Source organism: Saimiri boliviensis, chromosome 14 (assembly GCF_048565385.1).
Source record: "Saimiri boliviensis isolate mSaiBol1 chromosome 14, mSaiBol1.pri, whole genome shotgun sequence".
Taxonomy (NCBI): Eukaryota; Metazoa; Chordata; class Mammalia; order Primates; family Cebidae; genus Saimiri; species Saimiri boliviensis.
Window position 1 is genome coordinate 30,502,046 of NC_133462.1, and position 16,142 is coordinate 30,518,187.

General features: G+C 53.3%; 2 protein-coding genes across 8 annotated transcripts in view; one reads left to right on the top strand and one right to left on the bottom strand.

The window, feature by feature from the left end:
- MYO9B (myosin IXB) overlaps positions 1-8,423 on the bottom strand; it is a 134,568-nt gene extending 126,145 nt beyond the window's left edge. For 5 of the 6 annotated variants that reach the window (XM_039467069.2, XM_074384428.1, XM_074384427.1 and 2 more), the window contains exon 1: positions 8,301-8,423. The gene's annotated coding sequence lies outside the window, so the exon portion shown is untranslated. The remainder of the gene's footprint in view (positions 1-8,300) is intronic. The other variant, XM_074384431.1, reaches the window with a different exon arrangement.
- Positions 8,424-8,533: 110 nt separating this feature from the next.
- Positions 8,534-16,142, top strand: part of HAUS8 (HAUS augmin like complex subunit 8) — a 30,789-nt gene continuing 23,180 nt past the window's right edge. For both annotated transcript variants that reach the window (XM_003942258.4, XM_010330132.3), the window contains exons 1-2: positions 8,534-8,778; positions 13,651-13,712. In XM_003942258.4, coding sequence (XP_003942307.1) covers positions 8,750-8,778; positions 13,651-13,712 — 91 coding nt within the window. In that variant the 5' untranslated portion in view covers positions 8,534-8,749. The remainder of the gene's footprint in view (positions 8,779-13,650; positions 13,713-16,142) is intronic.

Below are 16,142 nucleotides of genomic sequence, written 5' to 3' on the forward strand. Positions count from 1 at the left end.
GGCTGGAGTGCGATGGCACCATTTTGGCTCACTGCAGCCTCGACATCCCAGGCTCAAGTGATCCTCCGGACTCAGCCTCTCTGGTAGCTGGGACCACAGGCATGTGCCAACACACCTGACTAGAAACGGCGTTTTACTATATTGCCCAGGCTGGTCTGGAACTCCTGGGCCCAAGGGATCCTTCCACCTCAGCCTCCCAAAGTGCTGGGATTATGGGCATGGGCCACAGCACTTGGCCCCCAATGGGTTATTAACCAGGAAATCCACCCAGCCTCTCTGATTTTTCTCCTCTCCTTCCCCGTTCATTTTGTGTATTTAAATGTGTGGGCCGGGCGCGATGGCTCACACCTGTAACCCCAACACTTTAAGAGGCTGAGGTGGGCAGATCACCTGAGGTCTGAGCCTGGTTAACATGGTAAAACCCAGTCTCTACTAAAAACACAAAAATTGGCTGGGCATGGTCATGAGGGCCTGTAATCCCAGCTACTTAGGAGGCTGAGGCAGGAGAATCATCGCTTGAACCCAGGAAGCGGAGGTTGCGGTGAGCTAAGACCGCGCCATTGTACTCCAGCCTGGGCAACAAGAGTGAAACTCCGTCTCAAAATAATAATAATGAACGTGTGCAGATCCTAGGACTTCGGTCAGATGACGACAGACACAAAGTCACTCAGGAGTCGACAGAGCCCCAGACTACTGTTTCTCATACAGGGCTGACTCTGCCCTCCAGGAGCTCCTTGGCAATTAACGTCTGGAGACATTTCTAGTTACCCAGACATGGAGGAGGGGCTGCTACTGGCATGTGAAGGGTGTCGGCCGGGGATGCTGTTCAACACCCTACATTGCAGAAGGCAGCCCCTACCCAAAAGAATGATCTGCCCTCAGTGTCCCCAATGCTGCGGCTGAGAAGGTATGCTTTAAATAAATCACAAAAGTGGCTGGGCCTGACGGCTCACGCCTGTAATCCCAGCTCTTTGGGAAGCTGAGGTGGGCGGTCACTTGAAGCCAAGAGTTTGAGACCAGGCAACATGGTGAAACCTTGTCTCTATAAACAATAAAAAAATTTGCCTGGCATGGCAGTGACTGCCTGTGGTCCCAGCTACTGGGGAGAATGAGGTGGGAGGATCACTTGAGCCGGGGGAAGTCAAGGCTGCAGTGAGCCAAGATCGCGCCACTGTGCTTTAGCCTGGGCAACAGAGTAAGACCCTGTCTCAAAAAAAAAAAAATAATAAAGGCACTATTTCAGCCTCAAGGACTCACGGGCACATGACACGTTAGCATGGTTCCAGCCCCACGCCTACTTGGCTGTAGGATATTAAGAGTGCGGGGCACATGAGGGAGCCAGCCTTGCGGAGGTGCCTGCCCCGGTTCAGGCCACTTTCTTCACTGCAGGACACCCCAATCCCTTCTCCCCTCCCTGATAAATCATAAGGCTGACTCCCAAGGGACCACCCAGGGGAAAGGGACCAGCTCCCGTGGCACCTACAGCCCAAATAGGTACCACTGCACTTTCTCTGCCTCTCCCATTCTCGTGCCCACCCAATAAACAGCATCTCCACGTGACAAGATGAGGAGCCCAAGAATTTCCCAAGCAGTGACCAGGGCCCCCCCTCCCCCTACCAGCACATTCACCAGGAAATTCAAGCCCCCAGTGAGCCCCAATACCCGGGGAATCAAAATCTTAAACGTCACCCTCCTGCCCCCTGGTTTCACCTGCCCTGGAATGGGATGCAGGAGGTGGCAGATGCCTCTTCGTGGAGATGCTCTGAGCCGTGAGCCCAGGAAGAGCCACAGTAAACCCGAGCCTCCCACTGCTGCTCTGCCGCTGTGACGTCACTCGTGAGGAAGCGGCGGTACCCGCCTCGCAGCCAGATGACCCATGGCACGGCTGACTGGGGAAACTCTTGGGTTTCCCACTTCCCCTGTACGCAAGTCCCCGGGCCAGGCGGGCTCCCGTCACAGACTCGCCTGCTGCCGGCACCTTCACAGACCCCGCTGGGCTGTTAATTTGACTTCCATGCTCCTGACTCCTGGATGAACATCTGAACGGAGGTGAGGGCTATTTCTGTTCTCCTCTGCCTCCCCAAGGGCCAGCTCTGAGCCTGGCTCCCAGCCAATACTTCCCTTTCAAAGAAGGATTTTCAGACCTTCCAGAAACTTCTTTTGTTCAATCGCTTGTGACAGTGGTTGGCCCTAAGGTCACTTGGGTCCATGAGTGGAGTTACTATTGGATGTCCCTTGCCCCTGACAATGACAGTAGTGAGAACAGAGACACCCGCAACCCATCCCGTTTGTCAACTTCACCCGGCTCTCCCACCAGGCACACACAGCCTCTCGGGCCTGGCTCTTTGCACATCCCCTTGTAAAATCCCACGGGATCCACTCCTCCCTGGGCTGGGTCCTTGCCTCTCTCTCTCTCTCTTTTTTTTTTTTTTTTTGAGATGGGCTCTCACTCTCTTGCCCAGGCTGGAGTGCAGTGGCACTATCACGGCTCACTGCAACCTCCACCTCTGGGGGGGTCAAGCGATTCTCCTGCCTTAGCCACCCAAGTGGCTGGGATTATAGGTAGGCACCACCATACCCAGCTAATTTTTGTAGAGACTGGATTTCATCATGTTGGCCAAGCTGGTCTCAAACTCTTGACCTTAGGTGATCCTCCAACCTTGGCCTCCCAAAGTGCTGGAATTACAGGCGTGAGCCACCACGCCCGGCTTCTCACTTCTTGTTAGTCACCCTTGAATGGATGAGTGTGAGATCTGGAAAATTCCCAAAAGGGAGCTTCCAAAATTGATGCGGTCGACCAACCGGCTCACCCCTAAAGGGTTTATTTAAAGGAGTGAGAAGAGAAAAAGTAGACTTATTGACACAATCATTTCCCTCCAAATTCCTGTATTATCTAAAAATGTAATTTGAGGCCAGGTGTGGCGCCCCACGCCTGTTATCCCAGCACTTTGGGAGGCCAAGAGGGTGGATCACCTGAGGTCAGGAGTTCAGGACCAGCCTGGTCAACACGATGAAACTCGTCTCTACTAAAAAGACAAAAATTAGCTGGGCGTGGTGGCGCACGCCTGTAGTCCCAGCTACTCAGGAGGCTGAGGCAGGAGAATTGCTTGAACCTGGGAGGCAGAGATCACCTTACTGCACTCCAGCCTGGTGACAGAGCGAGACTCTGTCTCTAAATAAATAAATAAAAATGTAATTTGAATTTACCCCTCAGTGTTATGGGCTGTGCTGTATCTGCTCCCCAAACAAATATTCACATATTAAATCCCAAAGCCCAGAACTTCAGAATATGAGTGTATTTGGGTGTTTTTTTTTTTTTTTCCGTTAGAGACGGGGGTGTTGTTCTGTCACGCAGGCTGGAATGCAGTGTCATGATGACAGCTCACTGAGGCCTTAAACTCCCAGGCTCAAGCTATCCTTCTGTCTCAGCTTCTCAAAGTGCTGGGAACACAGGCATTCACCAACATGCCCAGCTAATTTTTGTGTTTTTTGCAAAGACACGATCTTGCTATGTTGTCCAGGCTGGTCTTAAACTCCTGGTCTCAAGTGATCTTCCTGCCTTGGCCTCCCAAAGGGTTGAGATCACAAGCGTGAGCCACCAAGCCTGGCCTAGAGACACAATCTTTATGGGGATGATTCAGTTAAACTGAAGTCATTAGGATGGGCCCCCTTCCATGTAACTGCTGTCCTCGTAAGAGAAAATTTGGACACAGAGACAGGCGCAGAGGGAAGACGACATGAAGACACAGGGGAAGACGAGCCAACAGAGAGAGGCTTGCAACAGATTCTCACAGCCCTCTGAAGGCACTGACCCTGCCAACACCTTGATCTTGAATGTGATCTTAAACGTCTGGCTTCCAGAACTGCGAGCCAATACATTTCTGTCATTCAGCCACCCAGCGTGCGGTTCTGTTACAGCAGCCCTAGCAAACTCACGCCCAGCAACAGCAGTCATGAAATAGCCCTGGTGGGGCTCCTGCTCCCGCACATACGGCCCTGTGCAGCAGGGCAGAGATGGGTTTTAAACAAGTGAGTCAGACAAGGACATCTTATTCATCACTCCAACAAACCCACAGGCTGAACCCTTGAATCACTACTTTATTTATCATCGGGCTCCGGCTCAGAAAGTCTCGCCGAGGAAATGAGTAGAACCCAAACTCGTCAGTTGCATTTCTGAAACATGCCTAATCGCCGAGGCTCTTTCCCGGCCACAGTGGAAACTGAAAGGGAACGGGGCTCCGGGCTGCGGCGGTGGGCTGGTGCAGAGACAGAGCCCTTTGTTCTGCCACTCCAGGGACCACGAGGGCAGAAGAGAAGGGCTTGTCTTGCTATGCTAAGAGGCCGCCTGGAGCCGTCTGAATGGCCGGCCGAGCAGGGGCAGCCTGGCACAGCTGGGCTGGGGATGCCGGGCACACAAAGGGCCGGTGGGTGGGGTGCGGGGGTAGCACCCAGAAGGGACCGTCAGTCCTGTAGCCCCAGAGTGTCTCCTCCAATCAAGGTGAAGCAGCAAAGTCACGGTCAAGGAGAGGGCCAAGCAGGGAAGGGGACGGCAAGGGGAAAATGTACCAAGAACAAAAATTCAGCAGTGTGTGCTTGGGAACGGGTGGGCAAAAGGGCCCACGGAAGAGATAACGCAGCTTTACAAAAGCTACGTTTATCCGAGGCAACCTCCAAAGTAGCTCTTGGGAGAGAATCTAATACCTCTAATCTCAGGAGAAAAGCAACAGATTGTTCTAAGGTGAGGACAGTTCCTCCAGAAATCCAGGTCAGTCACAAGACAAAGAAGAGAAAGACAAGGGCACCCACCGTCCACCCTCGGGCACGCTGCCTAACTCCCCCTTAGTCCGTTCCTATCGGCTCCCCCTTTTCATCGGGTCCCGCTCCCTCCTGATTAAGAACTGACTGGATGGCAGAATTCAGTTCCTAGACTCTGCCCCCGTTCCCACTCTTAGTGGCAGTTTCTCAGGGGCGCCACCGACACCAAGGACCCACCGAGGCAATGGAGGGCCCTGGAGGGGAACCAGGTTTTACTAATGAGCAACAAATTTCACCTGCGGAGGTGAATCTGTCCCCAGGGCGCACGTGGCCGTGGCTGGAGTCATTTTCAGCTGTTACAATTTGTGGGGGAAGGAATACTATTGACATCTCATGGGTGACAGCCAGGGATGCTGTTTCACATACTACAGTGCACAGTGCACAGTGCACAGCCCCAAATGTCAAAGGTGGTACAGCTGACAAACTGCCCTAGAGATTTGGGCTTCCCCAGTCAAAGGTTACTAAGGATCCTCCATGTTTCTAGAAAGCTCAAGATGCCATCTCTGAAGTCATCACCTCTCTGGGCCTGTTTCTGTATCAGGAAGATAAGAACAAGGACCCTTGAACTGCCGACTGGCAGAACGAGCAAGCTGGGACATTCTGTATAGGCCGGGCTTCAAGGGCATCTCCTTGTGCAACCCCTTCTGCTCGGCGTGGTTTAACAGGTGATATCTTTCCGGGTTTACCTGGGACCAGCCACTACCTCCGAGGAAAGTTGCTAGAATCCCCTTTGTCCTAAAGCTTGCATTGGTGGTTCCTAATTCTGTCCCCGTAATATCTTGTGACCCTTCTGTTGCTATACTGATGACCTGATCTGATTTTCTTTTTTTTTTTTTTTAAATTTTAGAGGGAAGTCTCACTCTGTCACCCAGGCTGGAGTACAGTGGCACGATCTTGGCTCACTGCAACCTCAGTCTCCTGGGTTCAAGCAATTCTCCTGTCTCAGCCTCCTGGGTTGAGACTGGAGGGACTATAGCCGCGTGCCACCATGTCTGCCTAATTTTTGTATTTTTAGTAGAGACAGGGTTTCTCCATATTGGTCAGGCTGGTCTTGAACTTCTGACCTCAGGTGATCCACCTGCCTCGGCCTCCGAAAGTGCTGGGAATGCAGGTATGAGCCACTGTGCCCAGGCTGAACTCTACTTTTTCTGAAGGGGAAGTACAAGGTCGGTGGGCGGAGGGCACTAGCATGTCTCTCCCCCAGGGCATGAAGATTCACCTCTGTCCCCAGGAATCTACGACACACCTGACACACATAACTGAAATCTCAGCCCACCCAAGACACACCACTTGGAAGAGATGAAGAATGGGAAGCAGCAGGTTAACGAGTCCCTGTGGGGAGGGAATAATGAATCCTACAGGCAAGCAGAAAGGGGAGATTCCCAAGTCTCCACCTGCTCCACTGAGTCACCAGGCTGGACCGGAGGGAGAGTACTGCCTTGGGATTTCCAGCAATTTGCAGTTTTCAAAGCTTTGGGAACAGGTGCAATGTGCAAAAGCACCTTGGACACCAAAATTTTCTATTTGGACGATGAAGACGATGTTAAAAAAAAAATCATTTTGGATATAAACCGTAGAAAAAGAAACAAAAGTAGCATCATCGTAGCACGGAATGGAGCGTGGGGGTGCCGTGTGGAGTTCAAGGCCGGGACTGAGGGGACAGGGACTGCAGACAAGATGGTGATGAGATGAGTTGGGTTTCAAGCTTGAAAAACGCTGATGGAGATCAATTCATTCATTTTGCATGGGAGAGGTCAGAAATAGGCACGGAGACTTGACCAAAGCCAGGATCTCCAACACAGTGCTCCCTCCACAAGACCCAGCTTGGCCATTCTCCAGGAGCACGGAAGAGGTGATCTTGGGGCTATGGGATCAGAAGATCCCGGTCCTGTTCATCCGGGTGTCTTGGCCAGGGCAAGCCCACAGTTCAATGTCTGCAGGAGGCATGACTGTGGGCTGTCATTGCATGTCCTGGGGCAAGCCAGGCCGAAATCCACCTTTCCTAAAGGCCAGAATATTCTGGAAACCAGGGGGTGCTTATCTTTCTGTGGCCTTCTTTATATTCAAACTATCCAGGTTAATCTGAATGAGCTATAAACGAGTTATAACCTGGGGTTCCCCAGCCTTTCTGGCAGATCCCAGATAAAGATCCCTATAGTCACGAAAGGGGAGAAATGAATGCCAATCAAAACCACCCTGCAAAGTCCCTGCCAGGGCCACAAGAGCCAGGCCTGTCAGACGTGAAGAATTTTCCTGTCAGCCAGGTCACCTCTGGCTGCTCCTGGACACCTTAAGATTCTGAAGATTCTAACACCAAAAAACGAAGCGAGCTGGGACCCTCCAGTGGCAAAACACAGTGTCCCCACTGGCTCCCACCTCAAAGAGGCACAGAGAAGCCTTCCCTTTAAAGACCCCTGGCCTCCAGGGTGCCCAGGAAAGAACGCAGGGCTCGTGGCTGGCATGCCTCTCCAGGGCTGAGCTCAGAGCAACCGGGGGACAGATTTCCTGTATGTCGTTTTACCCATTTAAGTCCAAGGATGCAGCTCTGCGGAGGTGGTGACAGTCCTGTACATGAGGGTGCACGCACACTCCCTCCTGAAACACAGTTCCGGCCGCACAGCCGGCCTTGAGGTCCCTTCCTTGCACGCAGGAACCCCCAGAATCCCTCTAGTCCTGTCTTAAGGGGAGGGTGGTGCAGTTTCCAAGACCAAGACACTGGCATATAGGGTGTTGGGACTCGTCCCGGGTCACCCAGCTGTTGGTTGTGAAGTCAGGAAGGACATGAATCAAGAGGGGAGGGTGGGGGGATGTAATCTCCAGAGGCTGCACCTTAACATCTGCACGGGGCCACTCTGACCCCTTCCTTCTCTTCCCTCTTCTCCGGGCCCTCCCTCCCTGAACCTACACTCAGTTCTTACCCTGACTTCTACTCCGTTTACTTCCCTTCCAGCTCCCATTTCCCCGCTTCCCAGTTCAGAACCCCCGCATTTACTGAGCGCCCACTGGGGGCCAGGTGCCGCCCTCTTCTCAGACACCCTTCCTTCAATCGCGCGGGCAGACGCCTCAGATCGGTCCCGCACCCCTTCCCCCCAGCCGCACCCCAGCTGTCCCGCCGCTCGCCTTGCCCATTCCCCCAACCTGGGCCTCTCGTTCCCGCCTCCTTGCCTCCCCACAACGCCGTTTCCTGCGACCCCCCAATTACCACTTAAGCCACGTCCTCTTCAGAGAAGGAGCTCAAAGCCACAAGACTCACCCCCCCGCGCCCGCACACTCCCTCACCAGCTCCATCCCCATCCACTTTCTCCTTCATCAGGTCGCTTCCACCTCATCCCCAGCAACCTCTCCACGACCCTCAGAATCGTTCCCGCCCCCTCGACCCCTGCCAGCGCGTCCCCCATTAGCCCTCCGCTCCATCCCTCTTCTCCGCAGCCCCCAAAGGCACGCTTCGAGCTCGAATCGCCAACCTGAGGCCGCCTGGAACTCACCTGGCCTCGGCCACCGCGCGCCGCCGGTCCCGGGCCGGGTCCCCCGGCGGACGACCGCCTGCCCGCCCGCCACTGCTGAGGCCGCTCCGCCCCGCCGCGCCCGCCGCTCCCCCGCGCGCTCCCGCTTCCGGGTTCCGGAGGGGCGGGACTAGGGGCGTGACGCCAGCGCGTCGAGGGGGCGGAGCATCGCGAAAAGCCCCGCCCCTACTTTCCGACAGATCAGGCCCCACCCACCGCACCGCCGCTCCAGCCCCTGGTGGGCGAGACCAAGCGCGGGGGAAGGACAGGCGGCGAGCGTCCGGGGCCGCGCTCTCCGCACGCAGCCGGCGCTGCCCCACGCCCCGTAGCTTCACCTCCTGCAGCTCCACAAATGGTCCGGTCCGCAGGCAAGGGGGCGTGTCGGGCTTTGAAAAGCCGGCGGGTCCGGGCTTGAGGAGGAAGGCGGGAAAATGGCGGATTCCTCGGGGCGCGGAGCTGGGTGAGTTGAGGCGCTTGCAGGTCTGGATTTGTGGACGCCAGAGGACTGGAGAGGACGGGCAGCGGAGTTGGGGAGTGGGGACCCTCGGGGTGAGTCTGGTTTCGACCCCGCCAGGAATTGCGCGGGTCCCTGAAGACCCCGATGGCGCGCGGCCTCTGCGCATGCTCCGGCGCGCAGATACGCGACCGGCCCGGAGTTCCGCGTCCTCCGATGGGACGCGGGGTGACCTCGGGCCAGCTGCCTGACCGCTCAGTGCCTCCTTTTCTTCCGCTACGAAATAGGGTTGATGACGCACTCAGTCTCGTAGGCGTCGCGTGAGGCTTGAAACGCGCTTCGATCGGCGCCTGGATCTTGACTGGGATGTCGCTCTTGGAATTACCATTATGCAGTGAACAAGTGGTGGGCAACCAAAATGTCCCCTTTACTCCTCCCACGTGCTTTATTCTGTGCTCCCAGTTTACTGAGGAGACGATGGAGACCCAGGGAGGGGAAGTGACTTCCCTAGAGTGACACAGCATGGACAAGAAAGAAAGTGAACACTGGCCGAGAGCTAGCCATGGCCGAGAGCTAGGCATGGTCCTGAGGCTGTATTTGTCTAGTTTTGTTAATTTTGCCAGTGTTGATTGTGCCAGGTGCAAACTGAAGTGAAATTGGCCAGCTAGAGGAATCACTCCACCGCCCCTTGCCATAACCAATAAATTGACAGCACCTCCCAGGTACAGGTGAAGTACCTGAGGCTCGCACAGGTGTAGGAACTCCCCTCAGGTCGCAGCAGGTTCACCCAGGAGCCCGTTCGGTTTGAGGCCAGAGCCCTGGCTCAGACCCCAGAGGGAATCTGTGCTCTGTCTCTTTGTGGCTCTTGAGACTGCCCCGGGGTGGCCTATGTAAGACCTGTGCGTCTGTTTTGCCGCGAGGAGAAAGCAGATATGAACAGTTAGGAAGCTGGCAGGTTAGGAGGAGCCTGTGAGGGGGCACAGCTGCTTGCACCTTGGTAAACATTTGCTAAGTTGCCACGGTGGCCTGGAAGTGTCCCCAGCTTTGCCTGGGTCTCACTTTGGGGTCCTGGGAGCCTGCTTCAGGGGAAGTGGCTGCAGGAACCAGTGGAATTACCCTTGGTGATGGGGGCAAGAGTTACAGTGCCCTGGCCTAGGCCCTGTCCCTCCACTATTTTGCTGGTGTCTGTTCCTGGCTCCCTCTTCTTCCCACTAGCTCAGGCTGAAACCCTGAGTCATCCCGGACTCTCCTTCTCCTGCACCCCCACAGCTGGTGAGTCAGCGATTCCTATCTCAGGGTCCCTTCTTTCCTATTATATCTAGCTTGATTCATTCCATTTATATTTTTATTTTTGAGATGGAGTCTGACTCTGTCACCCAGGCTGGAGTGCCGTTCGTCCTTCCCCAGGCTCACTGCAACCTCCACCTCCCGAGTTCAGGCAGTTCTCCTCCCTCAGCCTCGAAAGTAGCTGGGATTACAGGCGCCCACCACCATGCCCAGATCATTTTTGTATTTTTAGTAGAGACAGGGTTTCACCATGTTAGCCAGGCTGGTCTCCAACTCCTGGCCTCTGGTGATCCACCTGTCTTGGCCTCCCAAAGTGCTGGGATTACAGGTGTGAGCTACTGTGCCTGGCCCATTCATTCTATTTTTAAATTGAGGTGAAATTCACATAGCATGAAGTTAGTGCTTTTCAAGTGTACAATTCAGTGACTTTTGTACATTCTTTTTTTTTTTTTGAGACGGAGTTTCGCTCTTGTTACCCAGGCTGGAGTGCAATGGCGAGATCTCGGCTCACCGCAACCTCCGCCTCCTGGGCTCAGGCAATTCTCCTGCCTCAGCCTCCTAAGTAGCTGGGATTACAGGCACGCGCCACCACGCCCAGCTAGTTTTTTGTATTTTTAGTAGAGACGGGGTTTCACCGTGTTGACCACGATGGTCTCAATCTCTCGACCTCGTGATCCACCCGCCTCGGCCTCCCAAAGTGCTGGGATTACAGGCTTGAGCCACCGCGCCCGGCGACTTTTGTACATTCTTAATGTGTGAAACCATTGCTTTTATTCTGGTTTCAGAAGATTTTTTTTTTAATCACTTCTGAAGGAAACCTGTTCCCATTAGCCATTCCCCATTCCCTCTGCCCCACTACCTCTCAGCCACCTATCCACTTTCTGTCTCTGTGGATTGCCCTGTTCTGGACATTTCATGGAATTGGATCCTGTACTTTGTGCTCTTTTGTATCTGGCTACTCTCAGCACAGTGTTTCTGAGGTTCATCTTTTTTTTTTTTTTTTTTTTTTTTTGAGACAGAGTCTCGCTGTGTCGCTCAGGCTGGATTGCAGTGGCGCGATCTCAGCTCGCTTCAACTTCCGTCTCCCAGTTTCTAGCCATTCTCCTGCCTCAGCCTCCCAAGTAGCTGGGACTACAGGTGCACACCACCACGCCTGGCTAATTTTTGTATTTTTAGTAGAGATGGGGTTTCTCCATATTGGCCAGGCTGGTCTTGAACTCCTGACCTTACGATCTGCCTGCCTCAGCCTCCCAAAGTGCTGGGATTACAGGTGTGAGCCACCACACCCCACCCAGGGTTCATCTTTATTGGAATCTATCCAGACTTCATTCTTCCTTGTTAGGGCTGAATAACATTCAGGCTCTCTTATTTTTGGACAGGCGTTCGCAGCACCATCTGTATTCTCTGCCTTCCATCCTGTACTCCAGTCATCCCTTCACCTTGGCACTATTGACTTCTGGGGCTGGATCCTTCTCTGGGATGAGGGCCGTCCTGTCCGTTTCATTGTAGGGTGTTGAGCAGCACCCCTGGCCTCCCCTTAACTCTGCTGATAGCACCCGCTGTGTGGCTATCAGTAGTGTCTTCAGATCCGACAGGGTTAGGGGTCCTTATAGGAAGAGACACCAGACTCCTGTGAGCACACAGGGAAATGGTGGCCGCCTGCAATCCCAGAGCGTGAAACCTACCTTGCCAGCATCTTGATCTCAGACTTTTTGACCTCCAGAAGTATGGGAAATAAAATTACGTTCTCTAAACACGGCACAGTGGCTCATGCTTTGTAATCCCAGCACTTTGGGAGGCCGAAGTGAGTGGGTTGCTTGAGCCCAGGAGTTCGAGACCAGCCTGGAAAACATGGTGAAATCCTGTCTCTACTAAAAGCATAAAAAAAAATCAGGCAGGCGTGGTGATGTGCACCTGTAGTCCCAACTACTCCGGAAGATTATTGGAGCTCAGGAGACGGAGGTTGCAGTGAGCTGAGATCGGGCTACTGCCTTCAGTCTGGGTGACAGAGCAAGATCTTGTGTCAGTAAAATAGAATAATGTTTAAAACCAGGAAGAGACACCAGACAGCTCACTTGCTCACACTCCTTCTCCACGCGCTCATGAAAAAGAGATCCTGTGAGCACACTGATATCGAATATGAGCTGGTATTTTGCAGCCCAAGTGAGGAGCAATGGCAGACTAGTCCTTGTCCTTCTAGAACTTTGTGGCCTGTCTTCCTACCAGCTGCTGATGGTGTGTATGAAACACCATTGGTACTGTCATCTCCTGTATCTAACCCCTCCCCATTCTCCTGTTGTCCATGGCGGGGCTGGACTATCTTCAGGCTGCAGGTGAAGCCGGAGTACCCCCCTTTTTTGTATGGTTCGTAGCTAAGAACAGCTTATACTTTTTTCCCCTTTTTTTTTGAGAGACAGTCTCACTCGATCACCCAAGCTGGAGTGCAGTGGTATGATCTCAGCTCAATGCAGCCTCCACCTCCTGGGTTCAGGTGATTCTCTCAGTCCCCCCAAATAGCTGGAATTACAGGCACATGCCACCACACCCGTCTAATATTGGCTTTTTTTTTGAGACGGAGTTTCGCTTTTGTTACCCAGGCTGGAGTGCAGTGGCGCGATCTCGGCTCACCGCAACCTCCGCCTCCTGGGTTCAGGCAATTCTCCTGCCTCAGCCTCCTGAGTAGCTGGGATTACAGGTACGCACCACCATGCCGAGCTGATTTTTTATATTTTTAGTAGAGACAGGGTTTTGCCATGTTGGCCAGGGCCGGTCTCGATTGCCTGACCTCTAGTGATCTGCCTGCCCCGGCATCCCAAGGTCTTGGGATTACAGGTGTGAGCCACTGTGCTTTTGGCTTGTATGTTTTTAAATGGTTGTTTAAAGAAAATGTCAAGAATTTTTTGTGACATGTGAAAACTGTAGGGAATTCAAATGTCACTGTCTGTAAGTCTCAGAATTCAGCCTCTACCAGACTGGCCTAGCTCTGTATCCTCTCCAACTGTCCTGTCCTCGTTTATCTTCTGGAACTAAACCACAGGTCTGAGCAATTCCTGTACTTCCATCAATCCCTCCCGCCCCAGTACCCAGGCCCTTGTTGAACCCTCGTCTTAGGATGTCCTCTGTCGCGTGTCTGAGCTTACTGTGCTTTGTCAAACCTGTCCCCCCCATCCCTTTACCTGCTGGGACCACTCTCAGACCTGCCTGTCAAGATGCTGATCTTCCCTTTCTGGGAAAGAGCTCCGTGTTTTGTTCACTACAGTGTCCCTGCTGGTATACAGTAGGCGCATCAATGACTGGTGAATGAATGAACACGGGGCTCGTTTGAGATCTGCTGCATTCTCTTCCACGGAGCTCTCGTTTCCCTCCTCCCTTCTCAGTTCGGGCGTTCACCTATGCCCTGTCACCCAGGTGACCGGGGCTGGCTGCTCCTTGTGTCCCTCGTCCTGTTGAGGTGGCCCAGCCTCACTGAGATTGTCCTCGGGCAGCCCTGGGACTGGGCTGTCTGAGCTTCAACTAGCAGAGCCACCTTGCTGGCGTTCCTGTGCTGCTTGGGCAGTGAGATGAACAAGACCTGTCTCTCTCCTCTTGCAGGAAGCCTGCGACTGGCCCCACCCATCCTGGCAGCGCCAAGAAGAAGGAGAAAAGAGTTCAAGGTGAGCAATATCAGGGTCTCTTTAAGGAACATGGTTTTCTTCTTTCATGAGGTGCTTTCGGAGGAACAAAAAACAGGCCAGAAAAGGGGGCCTATGGCTTTACTTCCTTGTAGTCACGCCTCTGGGGGTGCCGGATCTGGCCGTCCCAGCTCTATGGTGAGCGATGTGTCAGGAATGGTGGTGGTCATTTTGAGCAGTGGTTTCCCTTGCGGACATGGGGGTAATGGGCTATATCTGGGACGTGTCCCCTAGAAGCATGGGTGTGGAGACTGTGGAGATCATTATCTAAAATCATACTCTACTTTTTTTTTTTTTTTTTATGAGAAAGGGTCTTGCTATGTTGCCCAGGCAGGTCTCAAACTCCTGACCTCAAGTGATCCTCTTGCCTCTGCCTCCCAAAGTCTTGGGATTACAAGTGTGAGCCACCACTCCCGTCCTGAAATCAAACTCTCAATTCCCACTGCGTGAGTGTGTCAGTCTCACGAGGGGTACCTGTATGTCTGATTTCCACCTGTTGGTCTGGGGTCACTGTTTTTTTTGAGAGAGAGAGTTTTGAGTTTTACTCTGTCACCTAGGCTGGAATGCAGTGGCGCAATGTTGGCTCACTGCAACCTCTGCCTCCTGGGTTCAAGCAATTCTCCGTCCTCAGCCTCCTGAGTAGCTGGGATTACAGGTGCCCACCAACATACCTGGCTAATTTTTGTATTTTTAGTAAAGACAGGGTTTCTCCATGTTGGCCAGTTTGGGCTCAAACTCCTGACCTCAAGTGACCCACCCACCTTGGCCTCCCAAAGTGCTGGGATTACAGGCATGAGTCACTGCTCCTGGCCTGGGGTCAATGTTAACAGCCACCCCTGTCATCGACTCTCATATGAGCCGAGATCGCACCATTGCACTCCAGCCTGGGTGACAGAGTGAGACTCTGTCTCAAAACAGAAAAAGGAAGTGGTCAGCTTACATGGTAGATTCTAGAGTCCATCGTTGGAGGCCAAGACTGATACAGTGCAGTATTTTCGCGGCGTGTGCAGTGTCGCAGGGCTCAATTCAGTAGAGCTTAGGGCGGGGTTTTAGTTCCAAGTGAGGCTGAGTTTGTATGTCACAGCACTGCTGTGTGAGTTCTTTTGATTTCCTGACCACTTATTCCCAAGTTCATTTTACTGGGGGGGACAAAGCTTCACTCTTGTTGCCCAGGCTGGAGTGCAATAGCACGATCTCACTGCAACCTCTGCCTCCCAAGTGATTCTCCTGCCTCAGCCTCCCAAATAGTGGGATTATAGGTGCCCGCCACCACGCCTGGCTAATTTTGTATTTTTACTAGAGACAAGGCTTCACCATGTTGGTCAGGCTGGTTTCGAACTCCTAATCTCAGGTGATCTGCCCACCTTGGCCTCCCAAAGTGCTGGGGTTACAGGCGTGAGCCACCGTGCCCGGCTATTCTCAAGTTCTAAACATTGCATGTTAATCTCGCATGTGACATGTGTCATATTTATGAGCTACCTTGGTTTTGGACAAGAATTTTATTCTCCTTTATAACATTGCTTCTGTGGAAAATTTATCCTGTTTATTTTATTTATTTTTTTGTTTATGTATTTATTTTTCTTCGAGATAGAATTTCGCTCTGTCATCCAGGCAGGAGTGCAGTGGCGCCATCTCTGCTTGCAGCAGCCTCGGCCTCCTGGGTTAGAGCCATTCTCTGCCTCTGCCTCCCGAATAGCTGGGACTACAGGAGTGCGCCACCACTCTGGCTCAGTTTTGTATTTTTAGTAGAGACGGGGTTGCACCATGTTGGCCAGGCTGGTCTCAAACTCTTGACCTCAAGTGATCGGTGTCCACTCAGCCTCCCAGAGTTCTGGAATTACAGGCATGAGCCTGTAAAAACAAACAGTTGTATTCCAGTTTCCTGGAAACTTGAAAGTGCTTTTCTTCCCCCACCGTCCAAGGCAGCCCAAGCCTTAGATCCTCCTTGTTGAGAAAAACTGTTTGCTGATGGAGTTAGAAAGACCCGGGCAGGACGGTCTCTCTGCTGGGAGCTAGGGGTGTCCTTTACCTCGGCTGTTGGATCACCATCTGGGGGCAGACTCTTTGTGTGGCTTGGTTCTGTCCCTGGGACCCTGCCTGGTCCTGCCTCAGTCCTTACGTACCTGCACCGTGAGAGCGGCCCCCCAATTGTCCTCATCTGCCGCGGAGCCACCTGCACCCACGCTGGGGCCACCCAGATTGACAGCCCAGCCCTTTGGCTGACTGCAGGATCCTTGTTCAGTGTGAGGGAACTTTCTTTCCTCTCAGGGTAGCAGCTGCACCCCCAATCCCCAGCAGAAGAATCAGCTGGCACAGATATGGGCACAGTCACAGTCTCACTTGGCTGAACTCTCAAGCTGTGTGACATTGAGCAGGTCACTCTCCCTGGTCTCTTCAGTAGAAAGGCAAGTC